Here is a 14,569-nt window from a genome sequence, read left to right as displayed (position 1 = left end):
TTGATAATGGTTCGACGCAGATGCATAAGGCGCTAAAAAGCAATAACGGCTTATAACCGGATCATCAGCGCACCTGGCGCCATCACCTGCCACAGTTTGCTTGCATCATCAATTCACTTTGCGCCGCCGTCCGCAGCAGTTCGCGTCGCCACGGAGATGTTTATACTGGCCGGATCAAGTGTCATACCATTCATGACACCGGGCTGCGTGGAGATGAGCAAGTGGAACAATGCTTACGCATACTTCGACAACTGCCAGATGAATTTCTGCGTGAATTTATTGTACTAGAGACGAATATTGAACGCAAGTAGACTGCTGTTGAAAGCCAACTGCAACAAAATCATGCTTTGGTTATAAATGAGCAGTGTATACCACTGAAGCAACCTTGACAAAGTCGCACGGCTGGTAACTGTAGTTTTCTTTTGTTAGAAGCCTTTAAACAGCACCTAGGCCGATGGCGGTGGTTGTCGCAATGACGTAGGTTCCAGCAGGAAATTCGAAGAAGCCGCACGTTCTAGACCATGCGTCACTGTTTTTTTTTCAGTTTCAGTATCAAAAAGGTCATTTTTAATATCGTGTTTCCACGCTCCCGCTCGTATATCGCACGCCAAATTTTGCACGAAGGCTCCTCTATATCCATACTATATTAAGCTAGGCTTCTTACGCGTTCCAACATTTCTTTACTGTTGCCCTTTCAAGTGCATCATTCCTGTATGTATTGTTTTAAATCATGGTCTTATATATTATATAGCTAATTAATATGCCTGGAGGGGTTAGTTGGTTCATTCTAACGATTGACGTCTAAATGGGCAAAATTGAGAAACAGGACACCACACAAGAAGAGACACAAAAATCGAGCTGAGCATATAGGCGTTTGCACTTTATTCTATGCGTATTAAGACATAGGAAAGCGTCATGCTAATAAGAGCCACTGCCTTCGCCGTCTGAAATGGAACGGCAGAATCGTGGTGAGGCTGTGACGTCCCAGTGCATGGCGGCGCACATTAGCGTTTTCGTGCGCGTGCGATTTTGTGAGCGAGTACCCGAGTTCTGTGGCCTCTTTAAGAGACGCAAAATGTCACCGACTAACTGCGGCGTAAATTGGGGGCAGCACTCTTAACGCGATAGCATAGAGAAAAGATGGCGATAGCGTTAAGGGTCCCGTGTCGCTGTAATTCCGGCGTCCAGTGTCGACCATCGTTTCGGCAAAAATGATTTCGAACCGCGCATACCCAACCACGCGGGCCCTCCATGAAGCGCAATGAAGTTACTGAACTAATTGAGTTTCTCAAGGTAAGATGTGTCAGAAAAATCGTAAAGTACGACCTACGCACAACCTACAGGCATGATAGCGTCTGACTGTAATTTGAATATACGAGAAAACATAAATCTCCCACGCGGAAACTCAAAACATAAACCCCTTTCGCTCAAGATGGCGCTCGCCTCCCCCACATGGCGCCCCGCGCCAGAGGCCGCGATTCTACCTGAAGGCTCGCCTTCGTGCATAGCGTTCGCCGCCAGTGTTTTCCGGTAAACGTTACGGCTACATAAGCTGCAGTTGCAGGGAAGCGCGAGAAGCAGTAAGGGATCTTTGAATGCTATCGCGTTCCATTCTTAAAGGCAATCCTTAAAGGGACACTAAAGTGAAAAATGATTTCTTCCGCATCAGTAAATTACCGTTCTACAACACCAAAAACACCACTCTTACAACGATAAGACATTTGGTAAGCCAGATAAAGCGCAAGAACGAAATACGGGTGACGACGCCTACTTGACTTCCCGCAGTTGGGGGCTGTGACGTCTTGGATTTTGATGGCACCTTCTAGGGCCTAGTAATCATATATAGCGGTACAGATTGACTATATTGTGTTCTAAAGGAAACAAATATTAAACATCGCAAGTTTCGGGAACCTTTATCCAGCCAACGCGGCCCAAATGCGAAAACATTCTTTGGAATCCCTGACGTCACGCTGACGTACCAGCGCTGGGGTTTCGGCGCTAAATTCAAATACTGATACTTGGACCTTCATTTTCTCATCTAATAATCAAACTATTTTTTTTGAAATGACTGCCTGCAGGGTTCTCAAACAATGCTCCATTAATCTAAACTGATTTATTGTTTCGCTTTAGTGTCCCTTTAAGCGTCCTCCCAACTTTTTGGTTAGCCCTACTGGAGTATTTTACCATTTCCCAGCAGTGCCAGCGTACGACCGCTATATCGCGCGTCTTTGCCCGGATGTTTCCCGCATACTTCATAAACGCGATCGCGATTCCAGATTGAAAAATTCTGATGAAAAAATCACATTTCCCGCGTTGCCACTATAGGATTAGACGATAGGTAACCTTTACACCCGCCGCGGTTGCTCAGTGGCTATGGTGTTGCGCTGCTGAGCACGAGGTCGCGGGATCGAATCCCGGCCACGGCGGCCGCATCTCGATGGGGGCGAAATGCGAAAACACCTGTGAACTTAAGATTTAGGTGCACGTTAAAGAAGCCCATGTGGTCGAAATTTCCGGAGTCCCCCACTACGGCGTGGCCTCATAATCAGAAAGTGGTTTTGGCACGTAAAACCTCATAATTTCATAGGTAACCTTTACGTTCCACAAAAAAAGTACAGGTACCATAAAAAAAAATGATTGTCGTTCCCTTTAACAACCCGACGTTCCGAAGCCAGTTCCATTTTCAGGTGCGACATTGCGAGATGTGCCGCATTGCCTATAAAGGTTTGATGTTCGCTCCTGACCGTCTTGGCGCTCTTTGGCCATACCTGGCCCTTGCGCCACTAAACAACACATTCATCATGTTTGCTCCTGGGCTCACACCTTGCAAGGTAATTTCTCGGGAGAATTCCCGAGGGATGCGCAATTCTTCGGGTCTTCTTGTGGATGTGCGAGGATGCTCCTTCTCGATCCGCAGGAGTCAAATTCAAATGCCCCGGTGTGACGCCTTACATGCATTACTTAAATATTTGGTAGTGTAGCTTGTATGTGTCATGTTCTCTGCGTGGTGTCTGTTTTTTATGCGAAGCATATTACGAGAGCTCAACCCAGCTCCTCCGGCGCGGCGGTGTCGCCTTCAATACCACGTGACACCGTGACGTCACGACAGGAGAAACGGGGCTCCAACTCGCGCCGTCGCTCGCGGCGTCGCGGCGGTATATAAGCAGCTGCGCTTGTTTCTAGGTGGCTTTGGCTCAACTCTTGCTAGATGGGCTGGGTGGGAATCGAACCAGGGTCTCCGGTGTGCGAGACGGAGACGCTACCACTGAGCCACGAGTACGATGCTTCAAAGCGGTACAAAAGCGCCTCTAGTGAATGCGGAGTTGCCTTAGAAACGAGCTGTTTCTAAGGCTCAGGCATGCGTCCCTTGCTCAGGTGCACATTTCGTTGCCGCGCCGAACGCTGCGTTGCTCGACGCTCACCGCGACCAATGCGGGGCGCGTAGTCGCTGCGCCGTAGCCCACTGTCTTACACCCCTTGGCGGGTCGACGGGAACGCTGTCGCGTTCCACTCTTGAAGGCGAAGAAGTAATGCATGAGTTGTTTCTTCGTCTAGCCGAACCAAATATAGCCAAGCAACAGCAGTTCACCAGGCTAAACAGTGGTTCAACAACTAAAATAAAGGCTAGTATGCTTCGCATCCTGGGCTTAACCTTAGCTAAGCCACAGCCATTTTTTTTTTCCTGCAAGTTAAAGAAGAACGTATAGCGTACGTCTTGTGTCACAGTGGGACATGTCCATTCTGGAGGATTGGTCACAAACGGGCACTCCCACCCAGTGGCGCATGTCCGAATGGCTAAACCAAATCAAATAAAGTAAGTCAACGAATCTGTTAAATATAAATGACTATTCCACAAAAAGATCGGTGTGTTTCACAGCTACCTGTGAGGCGACACTATATGCTCAAGTTTTATGTAGGAATTAGTGAGACATACCCATTCTGAAGGCATGACCTAAGTCGGGCACACACAGCCAGCTAGTCGCACATACTGAATGGCTAAATCAAGCAAAAATAAATCAAAGAATCCGTTGTAGATATTTCACCATTTATCTGTGCTTTGGAGATAGCAGTGAACCGACAATATATGTTCAGGTTTTATGTAGCAAGTTATTTCTTTACCAACATCCGCGCATACTTGGTCACCCTGCAAGGGTTATAAAAGCCTGTTCGCTGGTACTTCTATTCAGCGCCCCTTAACTTTTGCACGCACGCACGCACGCACGCGTACACACACACACACACACACACACACACACACACACACACACACACACACACACACACACACACACACACACAATATACCCGCCTGAGTAACACATATGCTGACACCCAAAGATCTAATTTTTCAGGAACATGCAAGCTACTGCTTTGTTTCCCACGATTTCTATCCTAATCCATACAATATGTGATATAGATCATATCATGTTAAGGGCACCGTTAATTTCTTTGTGTGTGTGTGTGTGTGTGTATAAGCCATTGTGTAAACATGTGCTGTATTGCAGAATTCCTTGATGTCTTCCTTCCTTTTTATTGTTGTTTCTTTCCTTTGCATTGTACCAAGATGACGCTTTGCTTGTTTCCACTTTTTTTTTCTCTTTTCTTTTTCTTTCTTGTGTTTCACATGTTATTGGCTCTTAAAGCCTCTCTGTATATCCCACTCCTGCATAGGGCCTCTAAAATAGGCTGGCAGTACGGAATAAATAAATAAAAAAAAACGTATACCTCTCGACGAGAGCCCTGGCGATGAGATGACCCACCGCCCCGACATTGGCGGCGACCGGCCCGTCCTTTTGGAAGAAAGGCGCCCGGGTCAAAACCCCCGGCACGATGACCGTGCCGTCAACGGTCACGTCGACGGCCGTCTCCAGCGGGTCGAAGTAGAGCTCGCCCGGAGGCGCGTGGTCGCGCCACGCCTGAGCTGCCGCAACCCACTGCACGAAGAAGTGCCGACCCGAGGTGTTCGCGCTCGGGAACGCGGAGAAGAACGTGTCCAGCGAGTTGTAGTACTTGACGAACTCCGGCGAACCCACGAACACCTTCGGGGCGGCGGCGAACGTGGAGAGCCACTGCTTTCTGGAACGCGAACCCAAAGATAGGGGGAGGGGGTGAAATCAAGCGCTGGTGAAGCGACGGACTCGGCTTCTTATTGTTGCCTCGTGCCATCATCGTCAGCCTGGTTACGCCCACTGCAGGGCAAAGGCCTCTCCCATACTTCTCCAACTATCCCGGTCATGTACTAATTGTGGCCATGTTGTCCCTGCAAACTTCTTAATCTCATCCGCTCAACTAACTTCTTGCCGCCCCCTGCTACGCTTCCCTTCCCTTTGAATCCAGTCCCTAACCCTTAATGACCATCGGTTATGTTCCCTCCTCATTACATGTCCCGCCCATGCCCATTTCTTTTTCTTGATTTCAACTAAGATGTCATTAATTCGCGTTTGTTCCCTCACCCAATCTGCTCTTTTCTTATCCCTTAACGTTACACCCATCATTCTTCTTTCCATAGCTCGCTGCGTCGTCCCAAATTTAAGTAGAACCCTTTTCGTAAGCCTCCGGGTTTCTGCCCCGTATACGTGAGTACTTGAGTGGCGTCATGTGGATCGACGTTAATGTTGACCTATTCCGAGTCTATCCTGTGCGATATCATCCATTGATCAACAACAGCGTCAAGACTCAGGTTGGAGCCAGCAGTGGCAGAGCCGGCACCACGGCGCTGTGCCCTTGAAAAACTTATGCGCGAGGTTCAGTTGAATCTGAATAGAAAGTACGTTGAAGTCAACAGAAACACAACATATAATTTCGGTAACGGCTTCTTATAAGGAATGGCGTCGTGCCTGCACGTGTGTGAAGAAGCAAAATTATTCAGCCATGCCGCAAGTCCCGTCTTGCGTTCCGGCGAGCATGACACTCCGTCTCCCGCTGCTACCCCCCCCCCTCCCCCCGCCCATACTTCTCGTTACGTTTTTTTTTTGCTTTACTTTTTGCTTTCTCGTCGAAGGAAAACAAATTACAGGCGCTCACTTTGCGCTCAGGCATCCGGCTACGACATGTGCAATGGCGGTTATCGCAGTCTTGGTCGTATCCGCTGGCACAGAAACGGCAGCAACAGATGCCAGGGCTGCCGCCATCACCTGCGAGACCATGCGCACGCACTCCGCCATGAACTCCTCCTCACCCGTCAGCCTGGGATGAGTGTGCAACCTGGAAGAAAGTTTCAGACAACGAGGTCACCGCGTGTATGCCAGGTATTTCGTGAAGTTAGCAAAGCCCACTTAAAAAAAAAAAGCCGTCTATAGCATACATCACGCATCTAAAGCTGAATGACCCGAAGAGACGGGTATTACTTGCAAAGAAAAATTATTAGACTTATCACCAGAATTCACTTATCAAATTTTCTAGCTTATTACTTCAGGACAGGTATCTCAGCTCGAAAAATTGAAACCAGTGAGTTTGAAAGACACATCCGCTAGGGGCGAAATGACTCTACCTGCTTTGAGACAAGCGCCGTCAAACGTAAAGCAAAAATGCATTTTTGTTCTCTTTACTCTCTTTAGCAAAACGCCATTTTATACCTTCAAGCAGGAATCTGACTGGAGAAGCCAATGTACTCATCGCACGTCTTGGGAACGTATATCTCAAAAAAATGACACAGAAATTATGAGAATTGTCTTCCAATGCGTAAGCGTTCTGAGCACGAGGTCGCGGGATCGAATCCCGGCCACGGCGGCCGCATTTCGATGGGGGCGAAATGCGAAAACACCCGTGTGCTTAGATTTAGGTGCACGTTAAAGAACCCCAGGTGGTCAAAATTTCCGGAGTCCTCCACTACGGCGTGCCTCATAATCAGAAAGTGGTTTTGGCACGTAAAACCCCAAATATTATTATTATTAATGCGTAAGCGTTCTTTGGCTCGGCTGTTACTTCCCCTTTGCTTACTTGCTTTTCCTAGCTTATGCATGCGAAAACCTATCGCTTTTCCGGTGCGACAGAAATTAAATCCCCGTACTCAACGGCGTGTAGATGAGTTGCCAGGAAGCTGCATGGCCCCTTCAAAGAGATCCGATCAAATGAGCCGGAAAGCCGTCACAACCGGTTTCACCAGTGTTTCTTCCTTTTTTTTATTTTTTTCTCTCTGTTTTCCTCTTTTGTTACACCCTTGATGCGGCGACGGCGAGGTCACAAGTTCTTTGAACGCCACCAATCATTTATTATTATTGTGTTATCCCGTGTACATATCGGTTATTCTTTTTTTCAACCTCGGCAGCCCCACAGCAGGCTTCTCTGCACACACACCCATAATGCAGGAAAGCAAGCTTTCGCGGCTGCCTGACGAGAACAATTTTCCATCTGATCAATTTTTATCTCTCTTTTTTTTGCTTCAATTGTTCCTTATCAATTATAAAGCTACCAATCATCTACAGTTACACTATTATAACGATTAAATGTCTTAACTTCGCGAATTACGTATCTTTGTGCGGATACAAAGCCATTACACTTTTCGCGCGACAGATTTTGCTGGGGCACTCGCCAAGTAATGCTGACACATTAATGAATTGCAGTAAGTACGCGGTCTTGTTAGTTGATGTTAATCCACGAAGTTTGACAGCCCGAACGTAGACAAAATACCTCTGTCTACGTTCGCGCTCTCAAACATCATGCATATCTCAAAACTGGCGTTCTAGTTCTGTGCAACACTTGTTCCAAGTGGATATACCGCCTTGCAAACTCACCGGCTATTATTCGTAAACTGCAACAGCAACAGTTTAAAAGTTAATTAGCGACATTTCGATAAATATTCGATTATGCACTTGTACTTTTACACAACGAACCAACTTAAAACACACACACCATATAGGACCAGCGGCTCTTTAGCCATGCAGGAAAGGAAATTAGCTTAACCAGCTAGCCTAAGTGCCCTCTCGTGGGCATGAGCCGTGTGTTGAGGCCACCACAACAACAATAATCAGCCCGCTTGATATCGCATAAAAAGAAGGGTAACCATGTTTGACCATATTTGATTGTCTGCCACCTCTATTACATTCATTCGTTAACTGTACCCGGCGACCTTCTGTGGCAGCGCAAATAATGCTAACGAGCCGAAGCACACAATTTACCGCGCATATTTATGCAGTGCGCGAATGCAAACAACTGGAAGCTACTTAGCGTAAAACAAATCGTACCAGTTATTATTTTATTTTTTTTTGTATCAGGTCTTATTTCATAACAAATAAAAAGCTGGCTTAGGAAAAGGATTTCCGTTACTTGCTCTTCCTAGTTTCGGCTTTCCTGGTCCTGTAAACCATATCGTAGAAACTATATGCTGTAAATTACCAGCGAAACGACGGCACTGCTTGACGCAGTCACACAACATTGGCGTTCTTGTAGTTAGATGGCCACCCGCTAGCCAGTCGGCAAGCAGAGCAGCAACTCGTGCTCTGCTTAGTTCAGCCTTTCTAAGCCATATCTAAGCCTTTCCCTATTCCACGACGACCTACTTTCTGCCCGTTGGCTCGGCCTTTGTGGTAGCCTTCTCCCCTCCTCCTCAAGGCGCTGCCCTCTCCTCCTTTTACAAGCGGAGAGAATCTCTCCGCGTGATTCTGACTCGACAAAGGGCATTGTCCGCCCAACACGAAAATGGATAAAGCGGCTAAGAAAACCAATCACTAAGAAAATAAATCGATTCAGACTGACTGCAGTAGTATATTGTCAAGGAAACTCGTACGGGATCTTCCGGACAGCAAAATTCACTCTCAGAAAGTGGGCACATGTTGAATTCGCCGGCTAAGGCAAGTTTTTCTGTGTTTGTGTTATCGAATGACCCGTATGGCAACCGTCTCCAACGCGGAAACAATCAGCGAAGCACTTGCGAGAATCTCTGGCACATAAGGTGTAAAAATCTCGCACGTGCCAGCAAGAAAACTAAAGAAACAGCTCGTGCGGGTGAAAGACTTCAGAAATCTCAAAGCTTCCAGATGTAATATGCAAGATAGCGAGCAAGAATTGTAACGAGTCCTACATAGGCGAAACTAAAGACTTTAACACAAGAATTAAGCAACACCAGAACGACCTCAGAAAAAGCAGCGCGAGCAATTGAAACCCTTGGCGGACCATCACACGACTACTGACCCCACCATTGGCGGGGATTGTATACCGTTAACAACGGCACAGAAGCGTCAATCTTTACGCCTGCTCTTAAAGCTTTTATATATTCAATCGGCAACCCACTCGATAAACCGGAAGCGGGATAATCTTCCCGAGAAATACATGCGGAATCTGCGCCACCTAACGTACAAATAATCGGACCCTCTCAGGTTCCTCTTCATTGAGAACAAGGGACCCGCAGGGGCCTCGAAGCGTCATTTTTTATGTTCGTTTTCTCTTTCAATCATACGTGAGTGCTCGTTTCTTTATTCTGACCACGTACTAGCCTGGCCTGGCGAGTTTCCGTCGAACATTGGATGGACTACTTTTTGCGTATTTCTGCTGCACTCAGGTGAACGACCAGTTCGAGGTACACCTGCCCACGATATACTTGGCAACACTACAAAGCTTCTGTTACTGTAGAAGCGGTCTATGGCCAGATCTGCCGCGCACTACCGGTAGCCGGATGAAACGAAAACGACGTCACTTTTTGGCCACAGAGGAAGGGGAAAAAAAGACTAGAAGGGAACGTCACGTGACGGTTTCGAAGCGCACTCTTAAAGGCATAAATTACATGCGGCTCACGGGAAATAAATCAACACCACGTGATAGGTAAGCGATAATGTTCTGGTCGCCCAGCGCGTGGATAGAGTGGAGGAGAGTAGAGCGGAGAACGGCTGGTTAGGGCGTCACTAAAAGCTACCACGAATCAAACATCCACATGAAAGGTAAGGGAACCTTGGAGCCCCTGCCCTCCGAGATACAAGGAGCAGACAGGCCCCGAAGGGAGGGAGAGGAGGCTCCAGAGGCGGTCAGCTTGCCGAGAGCGCGCCGAACCATGGCCTCCGAGATTGCAAGTTGAGCTGGCAGGCTTTGCTCAACTCGTCCCATACGCACGGAGGGTTGTAATTTCAGTGGTGGTGCGCGTTGCCGGCTCCTTCTCCGCACCCCGACGTTCCGAACCGATTGCTTTTAATGCGTCGGGGAGGCCTTCGGGCGCTCCGGATATTGTTGCTGCGGTTTGGATGAGGCGCGAGAAAAAAAAAAGACTGTCTTTGCGATGCTATGCGATCCCTTACCGATTTGGAAATGACGACTGACGGCCTACGAGAGGCGAAGTGAATGCTGGCGGCCCCTGTTTATTCTCTGATGCATTAAATTTTTTTTTCCACGCACACATTCCCACTACATTCCCGTCCCTACGTATAACGCGAATGCACTTAACGATTTGAGGGTTACATGTATGTTTATCCTCTTGTGAGCTCGTTTCAAAGCTCTGAACGAGATTCGCCTGCTGGTGTCGGCGGGTTGCTATGGTCTGCGCATTTTGTCGTCGTGATACAGCGTGAAGTAAGACATGCCAGATCCGCCCCCAGACACATGCTGCAATGGCTCGTGTGCTTAGATTGAGGTGCACGTTAGAGAACCACAGGTGGCTAAAATTAATCCGGAGTCTCCCTGTTACGGCGTGCCTCATAATTATATCGCGTTTTGGCACGTACACCCAAGCATCTATTTTTTTTTTTCATTACTTTTGCCGCAATCGCCACAGTAACGCTTCTTCGCGCTAAGTCACCAACTGAAATGGGGGTCGACTTCCACTTTGATTCTGAAATTTTGGACCCTCTCTACTGACAGGAACGAGTGTTGCGCATATTGACACGCATCAACTCACAAGTCAAAACATTTATAATTATAATACGAGAATACAGAGAGAGAAAAAGATTATGCTTGTCTATGTATCTAGTGTTGGCTTTGTCAGCAAGCGGACAAACCTAACTAGCGGATTAACTAAGCCAGTCCAAAGGCAAATATTCAAGGTGAAGTGTCAGTGAAATGTGAAAACACACAAATAATGTTTCAGCTAAGGCGCAGCAAGCTTTAAGGAAGTTTTTTTTGCGCATAAAGGAAGTTTTTTTGTTCTGCTGCGTGCCGGAAACGCGTCCGAAGGCAGCAGGGGTGGAAGTGATGGTGGTGGTGGGGGCAGTGGAATGGGGGTAGTAAAGTTTCGTTCGTTCTCCGTCCTCGCTTCACCGTTGGAACTTGAAGCTTCTCGGACGATGATCGGCAGTTGTTGATCAAACGCAGGCAGGAAACGATGAGATCAGATGTACAAGAAATATTTGTACGTAAACTTTTCTATATATACACGGCAGGTAAAACAAATACATTACAAATTTGAACAATTGAGAAACAAGGTCTCACTCTTCGACTGTCGCAATGACTGTTAGAGCCCAGACTCGTTTTAACGTACATAGTACGGAGGCTCACTGATCTATCAGCAATCCTGATTTCAGCCAAGTCTGAGAGACAGCATGTCGTCCCGATTTTTATAGCCCAAATATACAAAGAAAAAAAAGGCGGTAGGGCTGTTGGCCCGTCCCACAGGTTCAGTTGCCAATCAGAGTCAACCATTTGTTAAGCCACAACCCACAGGGATGGGCTTACTCTTAAAAATAAACATATTGGAAAAAAAGCTCTTTTCCTTCTTCCCTAAAACTCCGTTGCCGTCTCATTTCTCCGTAGTTAGTGACGGGCTCAGCAAAACACGCCAGGCCCGAACAAGTTATCGCTAGACCGCCTCAAATCCCAACGGCGTCTAGGCCGCAAATGTCTCGGAAGCAGGGGCATCGACACCACGTAGTGCCGCTGTACTCAAAGTTTGGCCGTGTGGGAGACGGATGGCCCTCCTTGTCCTTCAAACTTATTGTCTACAAGACAAAGTTCTCCGAGTGCGTGTTTCCAAGACGCCGCCGTCCGTATGCACTCTTTACGTGTGCACCGCATTCCTACAGCGTGCACTGTAAGCTGGCCTTCGACACCACACAGGTAGTCGCACCCAACAACAAGGCTGGCGATTGCGTTCCGGACGCGTAGAAGATTAGGTCCATGCTCACTGCACGCGGCACGGGGTCAGAGTTGCTAAGTCCTTCTTAACCTCGGCGGCGCCTCCAATTAGTCAGGCACTCGGGCGCCAGACCCACAATACCTTGTACAGCGGTCCCTTTCAAGGCTGGTCTGTGTGACCGTCGGCGGACTGCCAACACCGTGCGCACAATACCGACTTCCCGGAATCGGCACTCGCCCTCCTGGCGCCTGCCGCGACGCGTCACCCAACACCGCGCGGTGCCTGTGACCCCACATAACACAGCAACTGTCGCCCCGCTGACATGGGGGGAAGTGAACCCCCTCTCTATACACAAAGCACACGGCCGATTCGTGACACTTAAGAACACGAACAATCAGAGCGACCTTACAGGGGTTCTACTCCGGCGGCGGCCGCGCGAGCCGTATTTCGAAAACCATCTGCGGTGGGTACAGAGTCTAAGTGCGCCGAGGGCTGATGACTTCGTGTGCGCTGCGTTCTCGCCGCTTAGTTCGCCTCGAAGCGAGCCGCAGCGCGAAGGGGAATCCGCTCGCCACTGCTGCCGCTTTTCCTCACGCCAGCGTTCTGACAGCGAGCGCACGCGGTCATCGAGTGAAATGTGCTCACGTTTCCTTGTGCGCGCGCGACGAATAACGTGCTAGGTAATTAACCTATTAAGCGAATGTTTACAGCAGTTTATGGCGCCAACAAAGCGACTAACCTTACTTCGTAGATCTGTCCAATATTTTCCTATCGCAATCAATGCTTCGCCTTTCGGGCGAAACTGTGCCTCTTTTTGTATACATGTGCCTTTTGGTAAATCCCCCAGTTAAAGAAAAAAAAAAGGAAGTTACACTAGGCATTACAATCAGAGTCCCGAAGAATTTGAGAGGCATACGAGGTTGCGAGGTTGTGACGAGACAATACGCGCACACAGATACAGCAGATGGAAGCGGGCCTCGTTATGCGAGACGAGGCCCGCTTCAGGTGAAAAAATGGCGCACTTAACGAGATAACGCGTGCACGCAAATAAATACCAGCGACGAAAGCGGGCTGCGCTCCGTCAGCCGCTGCGTTTTCCGCGAAATCCGCAGGAGCTATAGCACACTTATTTCCATCTCGCTTTGCGTCTGTAACCTAACAGGAATCGACGACTTACTCGACAGTGTACCCGCCGTCGTTGCTCAGTGGCTATGGTGTTGGGCTGCTGAGCACGAGGTCGCGGGATCGAATCCCGGCCACGGCGGCCGCATTTCGATGGGGGCGAAATGCGAAAACACCCGTGTGCTTAGATTTAGGTGCACGTTAAAGAACCCCAGGTGGTCAAAATTTCCGGAGTCCTCCACTACGGCGTGCCTCATAATCAGAAAGTGGTTTTGGCAGGTAAAACCCCAAATATTATTATTATTACTCGACAGTGTAGGCCGGCTCGACGAAGTGGAGGAGCCCATCGGCCACGTGCCAGCTGGTCCACGTGAACAGCTGGCCGCCGCTCGCCATGTCCCTCCACACCGACTCCAGCACGGCCTGGAGCATGGGCGTCACGAACATGCTGGCGGTGCGCTTGTACGGAGTCTTGGCCTCGACGGCGTCGCCGAACGCGCCGGGGGTCACGCCGCTGAAAGCCAGTTCCTCTGCCTGCGCGGACACACGAAAGAGCAGCGCGCAAGAGTGTGAACGCCTCGTGCCCCTGAAGCACCGTTTGCGAGAATGTCTTTCGAGGTTTCGACACGTTCGCCGCATTTCACACCGCACAGCCGGCTTCCAGAGGCGTTGACAGCAGTTTAGAGGGAACAATAAATTTTATCGTTTCTATGTTGAACTGATCCTATACTGCAAACACAAGAATCACGCAGAGTAAGAAAAAAAAAAGTCACGCAGATTTCACGCGCTGCGAGCGTCAGTGCTGTGCCAAGCACAGTGCTACATAGCCAGGTAGTTGTCCATTACTTCTACATTTCAATTACAACAGCAAATAATTTTCTCTATAGGCTTTCCTTGATTATCTGTTGGCTGTGTATGGTTGTGACAAGAAAATAGAGCCCCTCGGGTCTATAGTTACATAATGCTAAGAAGGCACAAATCGGTGCCGAGGCATGGCACCCTGTTAATTTCACGGTTGGCGAACTTGACATATAAACATTATAAGCACAGTACTAGGACTGTCGGTCAAATGCTGATACCAAAACCTCGTACACAAACAATTGCCCGTGAAGCTTTTTATAACATAACTTGTCTATTGTGCTTATTGTACGTGATTTTCATGAAAATGCTCAATGACGACTGTGCGCATTTATCCCCTTCTTATAAGTAATAAAGTTTCTTTGTGCAGAGTGTCTCTCTATGCGCAAAAATATTGCCTGCTTTAAAATAGAGTGCCGCCGTTACTTCACAGCAGTCGTTCTCATAATTTTCAAGCAAGGTTTGCATCCTTGCTTTACAGTCTACAGCCAAAGTACCTAGTACGGGGCTAAAACCTCTCTTCAAGCCATCATAGAGGCTTTTCGTCTGTGGCCTTCGATATCCTTGTGGTCTCCAATGAAAATTTGATCTCAACAA

General features: G+C 48.3%; 2 protein-coding genes across 4 annotated transcripts in view; one reads left to right on the top strand and one right to left on the bottom strand.

The window, feature by feature from the left end:
* LOC135897172 (leptin receptor gene-related protein) overlaps positions 1-14,569 on the top strand; it is a 416,125-nt gene that overhangs the window by 95,512 nt on the left and 306,044 nt on the right. The gene's annotated exons all lie outside the window — the stretch shown is intronic.
* LOC135897159 (uncharacterized) overlaps positions 1-14,569 on the bottom strand; it is a 33,498-nt gene that overhangs the window by 2,351 nt on the left and 16,578 nt on the right. For all 3 annotated transcript variants that reach the window (XM_065425732.2, XM_065425730.2, XM_065425731.2), the window contains exons 6-8: positions 13,422-13,648; positions 6,025-6,204; positions 4,726-5,076 (exon numbers count right to left, since the gene is read on the bottom strand). In XM_065425732.2, coding sequence (XP_065281804.1) covers positions 4,726-5,076; positions 6,025-6,204; positions 13,422-13,648 — 758 coding nt within the window. The remainder of the gene's footprint in view (positions 1-4,725; positions 5,077-6,024; positions 6,205-13,421; positions 13,649-14,569) is intronic.

The sequence above is a fragment of the Dermacentor albipictus genome, chromosome 9, assembly GCF_038994185.2.
Source record: "Dermacentor albipictus isolate Rhodes 1998 colony chromosome 9, USDA_Dalb.pri_finalv2, whole genome shotgun sequence".
NCBI classification, from domain to species: Eukaryota; Metazoa; Arthropoda; class Arachnida; order Ixodida; family Ixodidae; genus Dermacentor; species Dermacentor albipictus.
The sequence above is the reverse complement of the archived record's forward strand: the minus strand, read 5'-3'. Positions and strand labels throughout refer to the sequence as shown.